At 44.7% G+C, this 22,588-nt stretch overlaps 1 protein-coding gene across 3 annotated transcripts in view; it reads left to right on the forward strand.

Annotated features, from left to right (window-relative positions):
- Positions 1-22,588, forward strand: part of MXD4 (MAX dimerization protein 4) — a 35,544-nt gene that overhangs the window by 11,666 nt on the left and 1,290 nt on the right. For all 3 annotated transcript variants that reach the window (XM_031588285.2, XM_090139752.1, XM_031588286.2), the window contains exons 4-5: positions 19,351-19,465; positions 22,456-22,588. The exon at positions 22,456-22,588 is cut by the window's right edge and continues 27 nt beyond it. In XM_031588285.2, the coding sequence (XP_031444145.1) occupies positions 19,351-19,465; positions 22,456-22,588 (248 nt within the window). The remainder of the gene's footprint in view (positions 1-19,350; positions 19,466-22,455) is intronic.

A 22,588-nucleotide genomic window follows, 5' to 3' on the forward strand; every position in this document is an offset into this window, starting at 1 on the left:
AGATAATTCTGTACTGCAGCATGAAAAACAAGGTATATCCTTCTCAGGACTGCATTGGGATCTTAATATGGTACTCATGCAGGACTCAGCCCTGCTCCTGGTGCAGTGCTGCAGGAGAAAGTGGCCTCACAATGTTGCATCCCTTCTGCAAAGCACGTGCAGCCCTGGGCAGCCATATTGGTCTAACCCTCCTGGAGGTTTCACTCCTTTTGCCTGGCTGTATGGAGCTCTATGAGGTTGAGATCTCGGCCTTTGGATGGCAGAACCTCTGAAAATTGAAGAATTTTAAAGCACAGCTTCTAAGAATTAGTGAGGAAATGAAGAAAAAGCTTCTGTTTCAGTGTTCCTCGAAATGGACAGGGAACGTGTTGCTGTTCCCATCTTGTAAGCTGAGCAAGTGCTTTGGCTTGATTTAGGCAGACAGTTATCTCCTGCCTCTGCCAGGTCTCTTGGATTTTTCCCTGTGGGTTTTCTTTGTTTGTTAATCAAGAATGTGGGAAGAAGTGAATTAGCAGCAGTAAAACTTGTCCTTTGTGCATTCCTCAAACAGGTATGCCCCTGTGAGGCACTAAGGAATATAACTAAGAGGGGGCTGCATAATGGTTCTGAGCAAATGGACCACAGGTCTCTGACAGGCAGCACCCAGCCCTGCAGCATCCCTGCAGGTGCTCTGCTGCAGGAACCAGCACATCCCATCCCAGTGAAAAGCAGGCATGGTCCCTGGGAGAGGGCTGCTCTAAGGACGTTGTCCTGCTTCCTAAGGGATGTAGCTCTGAAAGGGGGAAGAGCACAGATATTCAGCTGTACTCTGGGTGTCACGTGGGACAAGAAGCAGTTTGCTTGAGCTCAAAGCATGCTGTTTCATATTGCTAAAAGCTCTGATGCTGCTTAAACCTGGGTAGGTTGTGGTCTCCCACAACCTGATTTTTAAAAGTGCAAGATCAGGATGGGAAATACATGAGATACACTGACTTGCAGAACATTTTAGTAGAAGAAAAACTTTGACTTTTCTGAATGACCCTCATCTGTGGTGTTTTACAACACTGATCGGGGGAGGCTGAAAGTGTTCCTGTGTGTGCTGAAGGTAATGTGGTCCTTGGTTGTGTGCCGTGCTTTGGGTAGTCCTTAACCCTAAAGTCTTGCCAGGCAAACATCATTATGTGTATGAAGCAGATATGTATACATAAATATGAGATTTGATTAAATATATGTATGTTTTTATGGAAGCACAGTGATGTACAATATTAGCCGATGAATAACAGTTGGTGCCTGTGAAGTTAAATTCTAATAGATCATCAGCTATATCATGAAAGAAGTGCAGCTGAGCTTGCCAGAAGCACTGTCACAATCACTGTTATATTAATTTCCTACGTAAAGGATTACTTGTTGTTTGGAGAGTGAATAGTGGTCTTTAAGTTCTGCCTGTGCTTCTCTGTGTTAGTAAACTGCAGAGTTAATAAAAAGCGTGCATTCACCAGTTGCTGATAAACTTAGAACTAAAAGGTCATTGAAATAACAGCATACCAAAACAATACTTAATGTTTATTTTTACTATGAGCTGCTTTTTCAAAACCCAAATTACCATTGCAGTTAGTATGTTGAGCCGCATAAAGATCCAACTGCATTGATCCATCACATTTAAAGGTTACAGTGCAGCTCAGGAAATCCCCCAAGGGTTGCTGGAAGCTGAGGACATAGGATGCTTCCATGGAAGGATCATCCATGTGTGTCCTGCTGCTGGGCATCGTCATGAGTGCAGCCCAGCCTGGCTGCTGCCCTGTGCAGAAGGATTTGGGAGGCTTGCTGCTTCTCTCAGTTCCTTTTCCTGACCCAGCTGATTGTCACTGGCACACCCTAATGCCAGCTTCAGGACAGGGTGGAATTGGTTCTGCAAGTGACGGTATTAATTTGCAGTATAGAACAGTACGCTTCACTCCTTTGTCAGTTTAATGTTTCTCCTTAGCATCCAGATCTGGCTGCTGTTGCCTACAGATTGCTGAGCTGGTTGGGTCTTGCTGACCTGGTACAGATATCATTGTTGTAATAGGTCTATAAAATCTGCTGCCATTGCTAGGACATGTGCAGACTGCATGTAAACCTCCCGATAGCGAGTCTCGGGAACCACGCAGTCTTACAAGCAGAACAGCACTTCCACACTGTTACCCATTTCTCATCAATTGAAGGGCTTTCTACACCCTCCTGTTGGTGTAAGGTGGTTTGCAGATGAACTGCAGTAAACATACCTTTGCACTGCTTAAACAAGATGATGTATAAGATTCTGACTTGCCTCTGTGGGCAGGCAGGCACATGGCTCAAATACCTGCTCCCTCCTGGCTGGTTCTGCCTTGGAGGATCTTGAAAGGCGTGGCCTCAGCCAGCTCAAACCCCTTCTTGCCTGTGCTTTAACCTCAGGCTTCCAGCTGAGGATTCCTGTCTTAAAATGCCTTAAGAAGTATTTTCTGGAGGTCGTTGAGCAAAGTCTTTAAAACACTGAACCCCTAGAACTGAAAGCTTAATCCTGTGGTTTTGTTGAATTGTTCCATGTTTTTCAGTCTGATGAATCCATGAAATCAATGAAATCAAAGTGTTCAGAGCTTTGCACAGCACTGTTTTTTCCTCACCTTTCCTCAACCTCAGATATTCAGCAGATGTCAGACCTGTGGCTTGCCGTACACAACGTGCTGCAGTAGCCATTGTAAATTCCAGTGTGCTGAAGTGTTGTCTTTTCAGTGCCCACAGCAGCATGACACTGGCCACGCACTCCCAACAAAAGTCTTTTCCCATCTAGACTGCTGTTCTGAGAAGCAGAGGTGCATTAATCAGATGAAGCTTAGGAATTAATCTGCAAAGAATGTTGTATTCCAGGTGTTACAGATGTACACATCCTCATGCTTTGAACAGAGCTTTTACTTAGTGATGAAAAATTGACTGAAATATTCTCTTGACTAAATTGTCATGTCATTTTTCCTGCTGAACTTCAGGGCCTCAATATGGGTTCAGGCTTCTGCACTTCCTGGCCGGACAGACAGTGAGCAGAGGGAAGATGACTGAGAAACCTAGTGCATGCTTTTTTTCCTCTGAGCCTCTAATGGACTGTGTGGTGGTTTATACTCTCAGCATCTGCTAATTGACCAGACCAGTTCTTAGCCACCATGGTAAGAAGTGCGGGCTGCTCTTGTACAAATCAGAGGTCAGTGGGCACCTTCAACCATACAGACAACAGCTTGGTGCTGGCCCTCTGTAAACAGGAGGAGAGATGCTCATGGTGGCTGCTCTGTTAATTGGAGAAGGAAGAAATTTGCTAAATTAGACATGGAAAAGACAGTCAAAGAGTCACAGGATGGATTGGGTTGGAATGGACCTTAAATATCATCAACTTCCAACCAACCTCCTGCCATGAGCTGGTTGTCACCCACTAGATCAGGCTGTCCAGGCCTCCATTCAGCCTGGCCATCCTCCGGGATGAGGCTCCCATAACTTCTCTGTGCAACCTCTGCAAGTGCAGTGTGCCTTTAAAGCTTAGCAAGTAAGGTGGATCTTGGTTATTTATTTTTTTAATGTATTTAGCCAGCTAATGGGCTTTAAGGAGCTGTCTTTGAAGCTAGGCCTGCGTAACACAGTGGGAATCCTTGACTGAATCCCAACCTGACATCTCTGTGGAAGCCCTCAGATGAGCACTGGGAGCAGTGATGCCTAACACAGTGTGCAGAGCTCATGAATACACCAGTAGCGTGGCTCTGCTTTTTAAGGCCAGATGGGTGCTGAGCTCAGGCCTTGCACCAGATTTGCAGAAGAGTGGATTAATGTCTCCCAGACACGTTCTGAGCACAAAGTGTGTGGTGACCCGGTGTCCCTGGTTGGGGTTGACACTCAAGTACCAGCTTAGTCTGCAGGAGGTGATGCTCTTCTGTGGGGTTCTTGTTCCATCCTCTCCTCTGCATGCTGTGTTGGCACCTTCTGCTCTATTTTAGTCCCGTTTCCATGGGATGTTTATGCTGTTGGAGTACTGAGTACAGTGTGGCCTGGTCCCAAATTGAAAGCAGTGCTTTCCGAATTGAGCAGCATGCACTTTCCTGTTGCAGATCATGCCACCTTCCCCTTTTGGTGTCTGTTGGCAAACACTTGGGCATAACAGCCCATGGCTTAGATCGGCTGCACAGAATGCCTTCACAGATCAATTAATTCCCAGTCTGTTTCTCTTCTCAACACACGTGGTAGAACAGCGTGCCATGGAGCATGCAGCTGTGGTTCTGGAAACTCTGCTCAGCCACTGGATCATAACCGTAAAAAAAGCATAATGCTCTTCCTTCACAGCAGTTTAATTTGAGCCTTTTTTGAAAAACAAACAAACAAACACCAAAAATCCCACACATGTGATCTGGTTAAAACTGACTTTTCTTGTCCTAAAATGTGCATCTCACAAGAACAGATGAGATTTTCCCTTTTTTGTCTCTCTTTGCCTATTTTTGGAAGGAGAGTGTTGTTCTGGGGTTTCGTGGAGTGCTGCGTTCTGAAATGGAAATTGCATCTGTGGAGCTGTGTGCATCCTGCTAGATCAGAGCAGGGTGGCTCCGTGGCTAGTTTTACTCGTTAAGCCTAGCTTATGTTACACAAGTTTTTTTTCTATATAAATTAGTGTAACTAATTATGTAGCATGTGGAGATCAGTGTAGCTGATACAGAAGAGGTGTGGGCTTGGATGCATGTACATGAGGTCATCTGTTGCAATGTTTCTAACTTTAATAACTCTAGTCACAGGCTGTCTGCCCTACATTAAGAAAACCTGAGCTAAGCTTTACCTGACAGCAAGAAAGCAGAAGGCTCAGAAGAAAGATTACCTCTGAGTGTAGTGAAAAGTCTCCAAAAGCCTGGAGAAATGCTTGAGTCCTGTCTTCCCAATGGGCACCTTGGGATTAATGCCTAACAAATTTACCTCCTTTGTTTTATGGATGTCTCCATTCAGATAACTGAACGAAGATAGAGGATGCTAAATGAGGGGCCTGCATGGCATGTAGTTGCTATCAGAACTCAGCAGTTGCTGTTAAAGTCAGGAGGACTGACGGTGTTTGCAGGTATCAGTTGTACAGATACTGTGTGTCGTACATACCACGGTAGCTGGTATTTGCAAAGCATGAAGGTAGCAAACCCTCTAATTCCCCTAACAAAGCTGCCTTCATCCCGACAGGTAAGTGCTGTTGTGCTGACTGCTGAAATGAACAGTGTGGGTGGAGCAAATAATTTCTCATAGGGAAATTTGGGAGCTGGTTGTGTATGTTTGGCTAGAAGCACCTATTGGGTTTAGATGCTCACAGGTATTTGAAATAAGCTGTCAAGTGTCTTGGTTCCCATTGCATGGATTTACATACTCAAATGACAAATGGGTCTAAGCTTCAAGCTTTTTTTCTACTACCAGATAATTTCAGAACACTGTTTTTAAGAAATTAGGGCTGAATCTTGTGAGGAAGGAATAACCAGGAAAGAGGGAGAGTTGTGAAGAGCCATTCCAAACCTTGCCATCTCAAAATGGATCGCTTTCATATTCTGCACAACTGCACCCTGTCTGGCAGAGACAGTCAGCTTTGTGCCATTCAGTGGAAAAGGAAATAGAACAGAAGGTGTATTATAAACAAGGCACTAATGTGCTGTGGCAAGCTACATCTAAGCTTTTAGGCAGGGCTGTCAGATATCTGCAACTCTGCACTGTCCCATGGCACCAGATTGGGTCATTGTTTTGGGGGAGAAATATTACAAAAGTGTTGCTGAACTTTGAATTCATTGTAGTCTTGGAATAGACCATATTTAATTACAGCTGGTGTATTTAATTCTTCCCCTGTATTTGTTTATATATGCACCTACACTCTGTCTTTTCTACCCACCTCTAATTACAGGGTTTCAGTAGCAGAGTTTGGGACGTTCTACAGGACGTATGGGGACGTGTGTTCTTAATTAGTTCAGGGTTCTTTCTTTTGTTCTTCTCCTTTGGTGTTTTCACCTGGGACCAGAGCCAGTCTTGGGCTGGCTAGAGCAGGCACCCTGCTGTCTCTGGCAGGGACAAGAAGCACCCAGCTGCCTCGCTGGAGGCATCTCAAGTGTCTGCACTAATAAAGACAGCAAAGCCCACCACATCTTTCCCCTATAAGCCAATTAGCTTTGCTCGTGCATGCTCAAGCTGCCACCATTCGCAACTGTAGGATGGCCATGAAGGTTTGGTACAAAGCTTGGTTGGACATTAGGAAAAATTTATTCTCAGAAAGAATTGTGAGGGATAGGAACAGGCTGCCCAGGGAAGTGGGGGAATCAGCATCCCTGGGAGGTGTTCAAGGAAAGGGTAAAGGTGGCACTTGAGGAACTTGGGTTAGCAGGCATGGTAGGGATGGATCGATGGTTGGACTAGATGATCTTGGAGGTCTTTTCCAACCTTAATGTTTCTATGATACAGATCAGGAAGTATCAGCACAAGCAAAGATGGAAGTAAGAAGTAGCACTGAACACGCATTTCTAGTACTTAAATTCCCAGTCAGAGCTTCCTACCTCTGAGACTGAGAAGGTGATTGATAGGTGCCTAAATGGAGATATGGCTGCTTCAGTAGTGTGGTGGGAGCGGTAGTTGCTTGTGGTGGGTGTTTCATGTCTGTGATGCCTGGTGGAGTTCCTATGGTGTTTGTTACACTAGAGATGGCCTTTAGGGTTAAACTGGGTACCTGATGTTTCCTTTTCATTTGAATGTAGAGATACAGCAGACAGTTAAGTGACAGCCACAGGTATCTGTTATTCCGGGGACTCTGGCCTCACACTCTGCATTTATTGTCATGGAGGAAAAAAGCCATTTAGTTCTTCTGTCTGCCACACGAAGACCTCATGCTCAGTGTGTGAAGCCAATGCATGGTTTTAATTTAGCTAAAATAATTCAGCTTGACTTGCCTCTAGATTAATTTGGCATCATACAGCAATGTAAAAAAAATATAAATCTTGAACACATTTCTTCCTGCATTTGGCGTGTGTATAAAATAACCAGGTCTGCAGGGAGGTATAAAGTGAGGCAGGAGAAGCTTACTGGACCTTATGCTGTGCTCCCTTCACTAAGTGCTGTGCTACAGCTCAACTCCTCTGTGCCTCTCTGAGCACTGTACCCCCCACCCTTCCCTTTTTATTTCTTTAATTTTTTTTGAAGATCCTTCCTGTTGGCAGCTGTCCTGAGACATGATGTTCTTGCTTAGCATTTTGATGTGGGGAAACAGTCTGATAATTGAAGAACAACTCCCCGCTCATAACAGAGATTTTCCTCATTTTGGTAAATGCAGTTCTCTTCACCCTATGCTCTGCAGTTCCTCGATGAATTCCTTACAAGAGCATGGGGAAAGGCAGCAAATGAAAGCAGAACTGCAAACCTGTGGCAGGAGGCTTGGATTTGCTGAGCAGGAGGGAATATTGTGTTCCACTGCTGCCAAAGACCAAAGAGCATTGCCCTTGTGTACAGATGGAGTTGTCATGCACTCTTGGGGTTTCTGAGGGAGTGTGTGTGTGTGTGTGTGTGTGTGTGTGTGTGTGCAGCTCATGTCACTTCAAGTGGGAATTAAAGCTGCTCAATACTGGGATGGGCTGATCTTGCAGTGACACTGCCTTACCTAATTTGGTCTATCGCTGTTCTGAGGTAACAGACAAACTCCAAATCTTAAGTCTCCCTGCAGAGTAATCTAAGAAACACGATGCCAGTAAGACAGATGGATTGGAGAGGTCTCATTTAGGAGGACCACTCAGTTGCAATGTCTGCATTTTAATGTGTGAAACAAAGAAGTGTGAAGCTGGAGGAACAAAGCGGTTAATGAATTTAGTGAAAACACAGTCAATTATTTTTTGTAGACTCTACTTTCAGGTATGTACAGATGTATTTCCACCACTTGTGTGTTTCCCCACAAGCATTGTTTGTCTGCCTGTGTTAGGTAGGTGCAGCGTGACGCTGCCTGTTGTGCTGTGTGGCACCTCCTGCTAGTGCTCACAAGTGTTTGGGAGGTAAATGTTAAAAGATAATCAGTAGATAACAGAGCTAAAAATAGGAGACATTTGAAACAGAAATTCTTCTTCTGTAGGTGTAAGGATTACTCACACTTGTTTGACATTGAGTTTGAAGGTTTAAAATGCAGAAAGCTGTTTTCTGTAGATGAGCAAAACCTGAAGGTTAGAATACTAAATCTAGGTTGAAATCACTCCTGTTTTGTTTACAGAGGAAAAAACAAATCTCTGCAAAGGTGAAACCTTTTAGCAGTTACCATAATGGTAGATCTCTGTTGCCTCACACTCTTGCAAGGTCGGAGATTTTACTGCCTCTGGTCAGAGGATGGGGAATCCTATACGTGCAACTCTGAGATGGTCACCATGCAGGAAAGACAAATGGTATCCAGCTGCCATTGTTAGCTTGTGATGCTTTGGGAGTCCCTCTAGAGCTTGTAAATTCCGATTGACTTTTTCTGAGAAGCACATCTCAGATTTCTGCATGCTTCAGTTACTTATCTCCGAGACCTGAGACAGTGAAGGGCTGTTAAACCCTGTGGCTGCCGTTCACTAAGAGCAGTATAAAATAGAGGTGAGGCCCAGCTGCAGGGAGCAGCAGTGCGGGCACATGGGAGGAGGTGAGGGTGGTCAGATGCCTGTCCTCAAGTCCTGAGGCTGAGCCTGGGGCTGTGTTTCCCTCGTGGCCTTCGCTGGCACCAGGCAGAGCTGCTGTGTCCTGCCTGCCTCCAGGTCTTGCTCTCACTGCTTACTGCTGTGCACCACTGCATGCTGCTCGCCCTGTCCATAGGAGGAACAGTCCTAGTTGGAAACCAGGCAGTCCATTTGGATGTTGTCCTCTGTGGGGCTGGTCTGCAGGCAAACGACAGAGCATTGGAGGGCAGACAGCAGTGTCACAACTCACACACTTCCCTGACAGCTCACAGTGGCAGGAGGAGGACTTGAGTGGGAGGAGATGGAGGAATTAGATGATAACAGGCACTAACTGCACCATAGGGATTTCATGTCTTCTGCTGTGCCTCTGGGGCCCTCAGCAGCCTGTCTGCTGCCGTGAGGGATGCTCTGGCCTCCCCAGCCCACCCTCCAGTGGCAAGCAGAGTGCAGAGGGCTTTAGAAATTTGCTTGTGGTCACCCTGAGAGATGAAGGAACATCGTTGTAGCCTGATGCTCGTAATTCAGAACAAGGAGGAGCTGGAGGGACAGGAAAAGGAGAAAGAGGGGAAGAGGGCAAGGTGGACAGCAGGGCCTGCCAGATATCCTCTCGTCAGCAGCTAGAGCCTCCTGCTCCCAGAGCAGCCAGGTTCACCTGTCCCCAGCTAGCCTCTTGTATGCTGCTGCCAACATGCGTGCCTGGCCAAAAATTTATACATCTGTGGTATTGCAGGTATTTCCTTCAACTTATGTTTGCTAAACCATGTAGGAGTAGTCCTGGTACATGAATGTGCTCCAAAACGTGAATGAGCTGCAACTTTTGGAAGGTAAAAAGCAAAGTTGAAGGCGTGGGGTCTTGGCTCAGCAACTGGGCTGAAGTGGCACTAAGTGAAAGTAAACAGAATACACTACGAATGCTGCAGTGTGCATTGGTGTAGAGGAACAGAGAGAATGTAAATATTTTTTGGAGTGAAAATGTGCAGAAGACATTGAGTTGGGAAGCGATAAGCCTTATGACAGGCAGCAGATGTTTTTTTCTGTCTTCTGTGGTGTAAGAGTTAGAACCATCACCACTCATTTCTGACCACTGCTCACATGAAAACTTGCGGATGGCCAAGCTCAGAGCTCTTCTAAAGGTAATGATTACAAGATATACTTGCAGACATTGCCTTTGTAGGGAAGAGATGTCCCTGTTCATTGCAGGGGAATCAAAGTAGATGACATTTAAAGGTCCTTTCCAACTCAGATGGTTCTAGGATTCTATTCATAAGCACCCAAAGACCACTGACCTCACTGCTGGAGCTGTCTGGCCAGTTTCAATTTAGAGAAACAGAGATACAACAATATTCAGGACACTGAAAATGCAGGTGGACCATTGAAACTCCTGATACATGCTAAAGTAGGCTTTTGTGCTGATTTGTAGAATCATAGAATGGCCTGAGTTGAAAAGAACCACAATGATTGATCATTGAGTTTCAACCCCCTGCTATGTGCAGAGTCTCCAATCACCAGACCAGGCTGCCCAGAGCCACATCCAGCCTGGCCTTGAATGCCTCCAGGGATGGGGCATCCACAGCCTCCTTGGGCAACCTGTTCCAGTGTGTCACCACCCTCTGAATGAAAAACTTCCCCCTAATATCTAACCTAAACCTTCCCTGTCTCAGTTTAAAACCATTCCCCCTTGTCCTATCACTATCCACCTTTGTAAATGGCTGTTGTCCCTCCTGTTTATATGCTCCCTTCAAGTACTGGAAGGCCACAATGAGGTCCCCCAGAGCCTTCTCTTTTCTAAGAGCCCACTTCCCTCAACCTTTCTTCATAGGAGAAGTTCTCCAGCCCTCTGATCATCTTAGTGCCCTCCTCTGGACTCATTCCAAGAGCTCTGTGTCTTTCTTGTTCTGGGGGCCCCAGGCCTGGATGCAGTACTGCAGATGGAGCCTCACAAGAGCAGAGTAAGGGGGACAATCACCTCCCTCTCCCTGCTGGCCACCCCTTTTTTAATGCAGCCCAGAATATAGTTGACCTTCCAGGCAGTAAGTGCACACTGGTGGCTCATGTCCAGCTTCTTGTCCACCAGGACCACCAAGTCCTTCTCCACAGGGCTGCTCTCAGTCTGTAAAAACACCTGGGGTTGCCCCAACCCAAGTGCAGCACCCAGCACTTGGCCTTATTGAACCTCAGTAGTTTCACATGGGCCCAACTTCTCCAGCCTGTCCAGGTCCCTCTGGATGGCTTTCCTTTCCTCCAGTGTACTGACTGCACTGCTCAGCTTGGTATCACCTGTAAGCTTGCTGAGGGTGCACTCAATGCCATCATCTGTGTCATTGATGAAGACGTTGAAGAGCACTGGTCCCATGACCAACCCCTGAGGGACACCGCTTGTGACCGGCCTCCAGTCTGACACAGAACCATTGATCACAGCCCTTTGGCTGCATCCAGCCAGCCAGTTCCTAATCCATCAAACAGTCCATCCTTCAAATCCACACCCCTCCAATTTAGAGATTGTTGGGGTGTTGCATTGAAGTCCCTCTGATCAGGCACTTGCAGGTTTTTCCATCTGTTACTGCTGTACCTTCCCATGCTTCCATGCTGAATTTAGGTACAGAGACCTGTGGGGATATTAGACAAAGGCAAAAAAATATGATTTGGAACAAACCTATGAAGCTTCGCCTGCAGCACAAATTTCAGCATTTTGTTCTTAGCTCAAAGAGAAGTACATCTACAGAAAGCTGATTTATTTCCTTGATTTATTTTTTCCTTGTATAATAAAAACCAAAGGAGTTTGCTGTAAGGGCGCTACTGAATTTTCTGTTTTTGACTCCGAGGCACTCAGCTGTGAGCAAATATTTCACACATCTCGAAGCAATCAGAATGTCCAAGTGCAGCACACTGGGTGCCTCGCCATGGTACAGTGCTTTAATACTAAGAGGTTTTCTTTCCTTTTCACTAAAGTAAATTTGTTGTGTAGATGAAGTAGATTGTGCAGTTTGAATATGGGCCTCTATTGAAAAACGAGGAATATGTTTGAGGTATCCTTTGTAGAGTGAAAAAAAAGTATTGAAAGTGTTTCTGGCTGAAATAAATATGGAAAATATGGTAGAGACAAGATTTTATACTTCAGTGGAGGGCTGCTATCTTTCATTGTATTTTTTTTTTTTTCTGAAGATATTCTAAATCCTGCCTGGACCATTAATAGAAAGGTTTCTTCAGAAGCATTTTGCTATAATGGAGTTTCTTTAATTTCTTAAGATGGAAGTTGTATATACAGTCTCTCTAAATGCCTGTGTAAACAAATACATTTTAATTGGTACAGGATCATCTTTGGTAGCTTATTAAAAGCATTGCAGAGCTGTAAATATATCATTCCTGACACTTGAGGAAAAGTGTTATCTTATGGAGGAGTAAAGCAGGTGTGCCTGAATACCAACTCCTGCTATGCAGTGGGGTATATAATTATGTCTGTATCTACATTGTATGTATGTACAGTGGTACCCAGGAATATAGAAAATAACATGCAAACATTTTGCTTTCAGCATCATAAAGCTACCCATAGCAAAATTCTGTCACCACTCAGACGTGATTATGCATAAAAACAAAAAGAGATGGAGCTCTTGTAAGAGCTTGTAAGCAGGAGGGGGACGGACTCTTAAAACTGAAAGGGGGCATTTGGGTTAGATGTTAGGAAGAAGTTCTTTACTTTGAGGACGTGAGGCCCAGGCACAGGCTGCCTGGGTGCCCCGTGCCTGCAGGATGGGTTGGATGGGCCCTGGGCAGCCTGAGCTGGTTGGGTGGGACTGGGCGGGCTGTGAGTTGGCATCTTTAGAAACAGCGAGTGATAAGGGTTGGAACAGTAATGCTGTCTGTAGTCATGACCGGAATGTGTCACAAAAGATCCTCATTTCCTGATTCTCTCTAAAACTTTACTGCTCCCCATTCAGGTGGTGGCTCTTTGTAAATAAAAGTGTGAAGAGTCTTCCTGTAAAAACACAGTATTTTATGACTGCAGTTAACTCACTTCTGTATTTTATGCCGAATTTCTTGTCTGGTGGGCAGATAGAATCACTTTTCTTAAGGAAGCAAACCCCATGGTTCACTGCAACGGTCTCTGAGCTGAAGTTGTGGGCTCAACTCAAACCCCTTTGATTTGCAAAGTACCTGGACTCCAGAATCTGTGTATCTGACTCCAGATGTGAATTTTTGGTGCAGAGATCCTTCTCTGACTTTATCCTAGGTATGTTATTAATCCAGATTACTTAGTCATTATGCAACAATGAAAAATTTAGTAACTGCTCTATATTTAAACTTGTGTATATTAACTTCATTGCACAGCACAGGACCAGGATAGATTTAAATGTGGAAAAAAATGTGAAACACGAAAGGAGGAATTTAAAATGCTTCAGTGACTCTGTCCAGTTTGTAAGAATATTGCTTCTCCTTGATTTATTTCAGAATTTTTATTCAGGTTACCTGTTATAGTTTTTTTTTTCCTTTTTGAAGTGGGGAGGTTGTTTGTATTAAAAATTCTGGGGGCTTTCCTTGTGAGGTAGCAGAGGATTTACATTATGGCAGGCTCTGAAGCTGTCTGTTTCTTGGATTGAAATAGATGAAGTGCAGAAATGATGATTTTTTAAATTTTTGCACCTATTTCAAATGTATCTGTTGTTTTCACTAGTGGAGCTTCTAATGACTGCATTTTCAGTGTTATTTGAGTGTTTGATCTGTAGTGTTCTTTCATTTGCAAAACATCTCCAAGTAAATATATTTAGCGATTGGTTTAAGAGTATGTCAACCTCCTGTAGACACAGCTAGTTTAGTAGACTAAATTTGGGACTTCTGAGATACAGACACATGTTCAGCCATGCAAGCATTTTTAGCACTGAAAACATCTTGCAGAAGGCACAGCTCTTGTGAGGCAGGCAGTGTTTCATGCCCTTCCATGCTTTCAGATCCCTGCTGCACACACCTCAGTATGGCCAGACAACGGGCTGTCCTGACTGGGCAATCTGCTGGTAGGGGTCAGTAGGTATGGAGCAGTCAGGGCTGTTCTGGGACTTCCCATGGGACATCAGGCATTGCTGGTAGAGTCGGCCCTTCCCTGTTACAGCCAGCGTTGAGTCAACACAAGAATGCGTACGTGTGAGAGACACACTCTTCTAACTTGGAGAGGCCGTGGACTGAGGTCTTGACACACAAGGTGGATCCGTCAGGAATGTGACCTGTATCTGTTGAGCTCTGTGCTCTTGTCTGTGACTGCTGAGGAATGGATGAGCGCTGCCATTTTGATGCTTTCCGCAGGCAGCGAGCAGCACGATGTCAGCAATGGGAACTGCTGCTGCTGTCTTCAAGAGCAGCCTGGAGGACATGCCTGCCCCGTGCTTCCTATCACAGATGTGTGGAGGGCTGTCAGCAGCTCTGTCTGTGTGGGTTTCCCCACCAAGGCGGTGTGATACATGCATGCTTGGACATGGCAGCATTTTTCACTGCCACCTGTGAGCCGTCATGAGTGTCTGTGCCATGTAATTTCACTTAGGCCTGGCTGAGGCATGCCACAGGGAGGGTAAAGCAGCTTGCTTTGGACATGCATTGCCAAAGGAAAGCTTTGCCTTTCCTGTTCACTTGGTGCAGATCAATGGGTTAAACAACAGACCCCAATTTAGGTCTCTTGATTTGTACTTGTGTGGTTTAGGAAACGTACTTTCACCGCCACCAGAGAGATGTGCAGCTGCTGCCTGAGCAGCAGCTTTTTGCTTTTTGCTGCCTACTTTTTAACTGTCTGCAGGCTATTTCTATCTGCTGCGCTGTGTCTAAAAAAGCTACAGAGTGCTCCCATGGAAAACCTGTAGGTGGATCAGGTCACTCCACAAACCTACAGCACAGTATTGGATAAGACTGGCAGTTTGAACTGCACATTTTTTTTTAAGTGAGTGCAATCTTGTGAGTGAAATACTATGGTTTTCCAATCTGATTTATACAATCACAGCACTGTTGATTGGAAGGACCTCTGAAAAACTCTGGTTTTGTCAATGTGAATTTTGATAAACCTCCAGCAGCAGCACTTGTGCAGCTTTTCTGGGCAACCTATTCTGCACTGCCTTTGTAATAAATTTGTTTCCTAATGCCCATCCTGTACCTCATAGCCATTGCCTCTTATTTCATTATTTGGCCTTACCAAGGAGTATTTTGTTCCCATTGCAACCACCCGTCAAGAAGATGTAGGAATTTCTTGGAATTGTTGCAGTTTTCTTGGAATTGAGATTATCCAGTGCAAACAATAGGCTTTTTGTTCTTTTTCTTTCCCCCTCTGCAATGTAGCATTCCATTTCTTGGTGTAAAATATATTTGCATCCAGAATTTCATACCTATGGGGAAGCTTCCTGACTGCTATTTAATAGATTAATTTATGCAGTTTTGAGATGGGTTAGAGTCAGAGATCCTCACGTGCTTTTGCACCGCAGCCTGTCTTAAAAGAGTGGTAAATCCGAGCTCCTTCAGCCAGCGTGGCTCCTTGCCTTTCTGCGGAGTCTGTGGACTGCAGAGCATGGCCTTCAAGTGAACTCGTGGAAGTGCTGTGGGGGGGAATCTCCAGCCCTGCTGAGCATGGCTTGCTGTCTGGACACCTAGGCTTGCTGCCTTGAGGTAGACCCCTCACGTGGCCCTCTGGCCTGGCAGGTTCATTTGGCTGAAGTACTTAGCAAGTGTTGCCCCGTGCTGCTTTCACAGGTTCAGTGCCAGTTCAGGGGAGTCCCAGTCAGTAGCTGTTATGGTGGCTGTCAAAAAGTGATTGTCATTTCTATGAAAGTGGTGAACCACCCACCTGCTGTAGGACAGCTGCCCCAGGGGAGCCTTGACTAATGCAGGGGGGCTATAGCTCCTTTTAATGAGCGTTAGGAGAGCTTTACAGGACTATGTGATACAGTTGCTCATGAGCAAAACACTGAAGGTGCTCAGAGAGCTGTGGCACCTCTGCTATGAAGAAAGGCTGAGGGAGTTGGGCTTTTCCAGCCTGGAGAAGGAGAGACCTCAATGCGGCCTTCCAGTACTTAATAGGAGCTTATGACCAGGAGGGAGACCGATTTTTTACGCAGTCTGATAGTGATAGAATCATAGAATCATTAAGGTTGGAAAAGACCTCCAGTATCATTCACAGTTCAACTGTGAACCCATCCTATCTGTGTCCACTGACCATGTCTCTCAGTGCCATCTGTACCCTCTTCTTGAACACCACCAGGGACAGTTACTCCAGTACTTCCCTGAGCAGCCTGTTCCAATGCCCCACCACTCTTTCTGAGAAGAAATTAAGAGGAATTTCTTTACTAAGAGCGTAGTGAGGCTGTGGCACAGGCTGCCCAGTGAGCTGTGGGTGCCCCATACCTGGAGGTGCTCAAGGCCAGGTTGGCCCTGGGCAGCCTGAGCTGGTCTGGGGCAACAGCCCACTGCAAGGGGTTGGGACTGCATGGGCTTTGAGTTCACAACCCAACCCAGCCCATACCATTCTTTGGTTATGTGATGGTTCTATGGAGTCTTGACCATCCGATATGTCTTCATCTTCGGGCAGAAAAGCACACGCAGTGTCTGAGGTGGGCCGCTTGGCTTCTCTCTCAACACTTCACTCCCTCCACACAGCTCGAGTATGTGAATTGTTGGAGGCTTGTTATAGGTCCTTAACTTCTCGGATAAATTCAAGAGCAACAGTGAGGGGAATATTTCTGTGCATCCACATGAGAGGGGAAAAGCGTGTGCTTTTCTAGGCAGCGGCTTTACTCGCCTGACAGCATGCGTGGTGTGGGTGAAGGTGTCGTGTTTTGGAGCTGGAGCAGTGTAGTGACTGCACTGAGCCACGTCGCGGGCACAGAGACTGCTCCCCAGCTCCTCTTGGACCAGCCAGCTTTTTGCTTATTTTCTAGGTAGAGCATGTGGCCTGATGTGCAGAACACAAAGGGCTCAGGCTGGGATTACTTCTGCAGCTGCCTTCTGGGTGGCTCCCATCGGCTGAGGAGGAAAAGCTGTCGGTTCCCTGCAGCCAGGGAGAAGTTAGTGCTGACAGATCCTGGGTGTGACAATTTATCTGCTGTGAAGTCGGAGTCCCTTGCTGCTGCTGTGATCTGTTACTGCAACATGCCAGCAGTGCTCTCTTACATTGTTGGAGGGTTTTTTTCCGAGATGTGTAAACTGAAAAATGTGGGGTATTTACTCTAGTAATTGTGGCAGGGTGGAGTTTCCGTGTTCATAATCCAGGCCATTGATGATGCTCTTGTGTTACAATACATGAATTAGCCACATAAACATTTATGTAAAGATATGAGTAAAAGAATGAAAGAAAATGTCCCCTTGTTTACACTCACAAAAAAAGATGGAGTGGGTGCTTCAGCAAGGTGTGTTTATTACACTTAGTGCTGCCTGTGTTAGTGTAGAGAATGTTTTAAGGCATTATTATTATTAATATCGAGCTCCTTTTAATTATTCTCATTGATCAGTTAAAATATTCTTATTAACTTCAGTCATATGCTCTTTGCAGCACTGCTGCCAAGTCCTGCTTTGCCTGCTTTGCGTAGGACATGAAAGAACAGTGCTTTACCCAGGCTCACAGCCTCGCCCACTGGATGTATCTCTGCTCATTGCCCCGGCGGGTGCTAACGAAGTGCACCAAACCCTTACTGTGACCCTACAGTAAGCAGACTTTCTTCAAATAGCAAAAGAGGCAGATAAGTTGGGTATGGAGCCTGGCTTCCACTAATGTATTTCAACATGAATATTAAGTAGACTTTAGATTAACAGTTCTGTGTATTTGTTATAATACTTCTAATTACTGCAAGCAGTCATTCTGGTCCGTGTCTTTAACTCTCTGTTCGCCACGTGGGTACTCTTCTTGTCCTCTTTCTTGCCACATCCTCCTTTATCCTCAGTCCCCACTTCTCTGTCAGCTGTCTAAATAGAGTTGCATCCAAGTTGTACTGAGTGACGCAATGGCTGCATGCATGCTTAGAGGCCAGTTAGAAAACAAAAAGATGGATTGAATTCAGTGCCCGAAGCAAGATTTTAGTTAAAACACACACACACAAAAATAGGTAGCTATTAAAGGCTGTAGAAACAGAAATAAAGTGTTACCTGTGTTCTCTGTATAGCTCCTAGTAGCCCCCGATGGTGGCACTTCATCCTTTGGATCTGCTGTAAAGGTCAGCATCATGGCTCAGCTCAGCAGTCCCAGGGGTGCTCAGCTGGGGCTGCTCCCACCTATGGGGCTGCGCATGAAATAAAAGCATTTTGGTTGTTAGGTGTAGAGCCTTGAATACAAACCAAGCCCCAGCTTTAAACAAAGACTGTGGCATCTGTTCTCTCCTGAATCATACTTCCACCAATAACCTCTTTCTCCTAAATGACTCGAAGAAAGAATTAACAATTCTACAGAAATGCTCTTTGAATTCATACCAATTCACCACTAATGTACAGGTAGCCAGAACTAATGTCAGTGTGTTGTTATTACAGCACTGAATTTTCATTAGGTTTTAGTTTGCTTTTTTCTCCCCCGTTCATTCTCAGGTTTTTGTGTTACAGTGTTCATTCCAGATATGATGTCATTTGTCATTCAGTTTACACTGAATCCTCTTAAGTTGCATTTCAGATACTGATGCTGAATTCTTTTTTTGAGTGTCCTCACCAGGAGCATTAGATTTCCTTCACAGTTTGTTTCCTTCATGCAGCATATAGCAGATTGGAAACAGATAATTATTCATGTCACACTTGTGATCCGCTTCGCTTATTATTAGTGCTGTGTGGGGGCTGTAGGCATGCTCCAGATCATTGCTTTGTTCAGTCTGGGCTGATGGAAAGAAAATGGTACAGATGTTGCTCATGTAAGTGCTTCTGCATCTATTTCCATCGTGTAAAACTGAAAGGTGCAACGTTCTTTGGTTTGCTGCTTTGGGCAGTTACAGTAGAGTTGCATGGAGTGTTGTACTTCCAGTGCCTCCTTAAAGAAATACAAAAAGTTTGGAAACCAGCTAGCTGTAGAAATGCCACTTTGCTTATCCTCATGCTTTACCAATGGATTTGATGCCATTAATACAGGAGAGAAGTTGCTGGGAGTGGTAATGGTATCACTTGAACAAGAGCGATGGACCTGATACTTCTGGAGCTCATTGGTGTTGCTCCAAGTGTTGTTCTGACTCCCTCATAGTGGGCTGTGGGTTCGTGCATGGGCACGGGCAAGAAGGGTCAATGGTGAGGGCTGAGAGGTACAGCTGGAAGCAGCCGTGCCTTGCAGTGCAGGAGCACAGCCATCACATCGGGCAGCGGGGAGCTGCGGTGTGCAGCCTCTGCTCCCTCCCACAGGCTGGAAAACCACCCAGGTTGGGGTCAAGTCTCTACTTTTCTTCTTTATTCAACCACAGATTCAATGTGCAGCCTTTGTTGAGTTACTTTCTCTGAGTGTACTTCCCCTTCCTTAAGTTGGGAATAACCAGACTGAGCAAACTGCTTTCAAATATAGGTATGGAAATAGTGTATGAATGTGCCAAGTAGCATTACTACATTTCAAGTGACCTTTTGGTCTGAAACTTTGCCAAAGGAAAGGGAGAGGAAGCCACTGTTGAATTGAGTTTTGCAGAGAGATCCTGCAAACAGATGGTGTTTGCATATAGGATGTGCTACTCAAGTGCAACTTTACTACAACACTCTTCATTTTTAATAATTGCAGACGGGCTAAACTCCGGCTATATTTGGAACAGCTAAAACAGCTTGTGCCTCTTGGGCCGGACAGCACCAGACACACCACTCTAAGTCTGTTGAAAAGAGCTAAGATGCATATCAAGGTAAAAACATTCATCTGTATTTTTATATTTTTAAAGCATAATCTTCCAGAATGTGTATCCATAGAGAGGAGTTTTAATTTTCACACAAGATCTGTATCCATATGTCTGATTTTCTGGCTCTATGGGTCTGTATTAGAAGCAGGGTTTTCACTCAGGGTATCAAGGTTTTTATGTGCTTTGCAGTATCAGATATATAAAATGGTGGTTTTGTGATTATTAATGGTTTACATTGTATTAAAACATATATATATCATGGGTGTTATTTGATAATGTACTCATTTTTAAGGACTGAGCAAAGTAGCATTGTACTGCACTGATGTCAGTGTAAAACTACCAATAACTGGTAATGAAATAACTAACGGAGTCAAAGGGATTATAGCTCCTAATGAGTCTCACCCTCATCCCATACCCCAGCAACCAGATCCTGGAGCATGTGCCAATCACTTAAAAGAAACCAAAAATAAAATCTCATCTCCTGATAGCTGCCACTCCCTTTGCATGCTTTGTGTGAGCAACACCTGAGCCACCAGCTGAAAACCAAAATGAAACCTCACCTGTGCTTTAGCAACAGTACAGGTTAGACATGTGCACAGACAACACAAAGGAGATCCCTCCTCAGCCCTCCTCTTTCCTAAGACAGTGTAGTTTCATTCTCATCATTTTCAGGGGAATGGAAACACAGATAGATGATAATATTTAAATGCAGAAGGTTAAAGAACAGGTTTCTGATGCCATGTCCAGGACTGTAATTATTTGTCTGGCATTTTTTCAGTGTTAGAGGGGAAAAGAGAGAAAAGTAAGAAGTGTCTTGAGAGGCTGAATGCTGCCAGTGATCTGGGAATACTTTGGAGAACAGCCTGCTGCTGTACAGCAGTGACATTCAGTGCAATTGCAGAAATGGCTGTAATTCGTAGAAAGCACTGAGGATGAATTTAAGCAAAGCCATTCTTGTAAACAAGGTTACTCAGCTCCTTCTTCAGCTCTTGTAAGCACGTTTACTCCAGCTGAGCAACCCCTGTTTTGACCATTGGAGATTTTGGCTGCTTGTTTATAATTCAGGCTAACATGCATGAAAGGCTCTGCGTGTGGTTTTTGTCTCGGGCTGCCCCCCTATCATGGGCTTATGCATACAAATTGAAAAAGTGTTTTTACAAGTGGCAAGTGTGAGAGATTAGCCATGCAGTTAACATTTCAGCTGCTGATAACAAAGCTAGGAGCGGATTCTCTCCCAGTCTGTCGTGCACGGTACCAAGTCCTCCTTTCTCAAAAGTGAAACTGAAGTTTTGTTTTCTTTTTGAGATTCTAACTGAACCCACCTCCACTGTTCTGATGCCTGACTGCTCCTCTCCAACAGGTCTGCAGGCTTTTGGACAGCCACCTCCCAGCTGCACTGTCAGAGCAGGCACTGCCCCGGCCTTCCAACGCAGCAATTAGTTCTGAACTTTTCACACACACACCCATACACTGAAACTTGCCCTGAGAGATCGGACAGTTTTGGGTCTCCTGGATATGAATCACCGAATTCATTCTCAAAATAGTTGTTAGAGTTTGGGACTGCAGCCAGGAAAATACAGGAAAAGGAAATGTGATCAATTGGGCACATTTGGTGTGCCGTGCACATGGATGTACTCACCCATTTGCTTATTGTAACATCGTGTTCCTACGTATGATGCATATCTGAGTAGTGTGTGGCCTGGGCTTACAATGAGACTACAGAAGTTAGGTTTCATTCAGGTGGGAAGCTGCTGAGTTGAGTAATATCAATTATGTTTTCAAAGATAAATACATTTGCTTTTGGGGTTGCATTAGAACAGCAGAATCGTTGCAGTCACTTGGCTCGTGGTTTGTTGTATGCTGTCCCACCCCACTCTCCTCTAGAAACCCACACATAGGTTCATTCACATGGTAGGGAAGAGTCAGCAGCAGCTGTATTCACTCCCAATACATCTCCTACATCTCAGTGGTCATGTAAACACTGCTCAAAGAAAAATTTGGTCTAGCTTATAAGTGCTTTTTCTGCCAGAACCTGTAATTTACTTCATCACTTAGATTAAAAGAATTGCCTTTTGTGTGTGTGTGTTTTGTTTGTAGCTCCTGCTTTTGATCCAGTCATATCCATTCTACTTCTCTAGCTATGTAGTCCATTTTTGAAAATAGCTATCAGTGATTGGAAAAGCATTCAGCTGAAATCTGAAAAGAGAATATCCCTGCTATTACCTTTGTACCAACAGTGCATTGCATTTTACACAGTGTGAGGTATTCTTTTTCTTTCCAAAATGAGCACCTTATTTTATTCAAGTAACAGGAAAGTTTTGGGGCTGATTCATGAAAGGACCCATTCACAGGTTGTTTGCTGAGAAGTATTGGATTAATAGTGCTGATTTTGTAGGGGGTTATCATAGAGTTATCAGAGAAGTGCTAGGAAAAAGAAATGCAAGAATGAAGGGAATTGTTGGTAAATTCCTCCTACTTCATATATAAAGTAATACTGGAGTACTGATAATGAAGCACTCTTAAATGGTAAAAATTTCCATAGCCTCTAGTCGTACGGGGAGCACTGAGGAGCCTGTAATGGTTCCTTTACAGTGATAATTCTCCTGTTTCACCTAAAGAGCCATAAAACTCTGCTTGAAACCGGAGCCATGCACTAGTTACCAAAGATGGTGACAGTTTTGTCTGACAAAATGATTTAAATATTCCCCAGAACCAAGGCAACAATCATTCAGTCTTAGCTGAGAAGCTTTTGCTAGTGGCAAAAGGGTCCCTAAGGAATTTTTTTCTTTTAGTGTATCCATGTATTTTACTGTGAAACCAATTTGCTTCTGGACTGGCCAGCTGAAATTGTATGGAGCTCTATAGGGTGGTAACAGAAATAATTATGTCTGATCATCAATTCGTGCTCTAAAGGAACTGATTAGAGAAGATCTGAAATTACTGATGCTTTAACACAAGTACGATCTGTTGGCTTACTGATATTCTCTCTCTTTAAGAAATTGGAAGAACAGGACCGAAAAGCTCTGAATATTAAAGAACAATTACAGCGGGAACACCGCTACCTCAAACGCAGGTTGGAGCAGCTATCCGTGCAGGGCATGGAGCGCATCCGCACTGACAGTATGGGAT

Source organism: Phasianus colchicus, chromosome 4 (assembly GCF_987193195.1).
Source record: "Phasianus colchicus chromosome 4, bPhaCol1.hap1.1, whole genome shotgun sequence".
Classification (NCBI taxonomy): Eukaryota; Metazoa; Chordata; class Aves; order Galliformes; family Phasianidae; genus Phasianus; species Phasianus colchicus.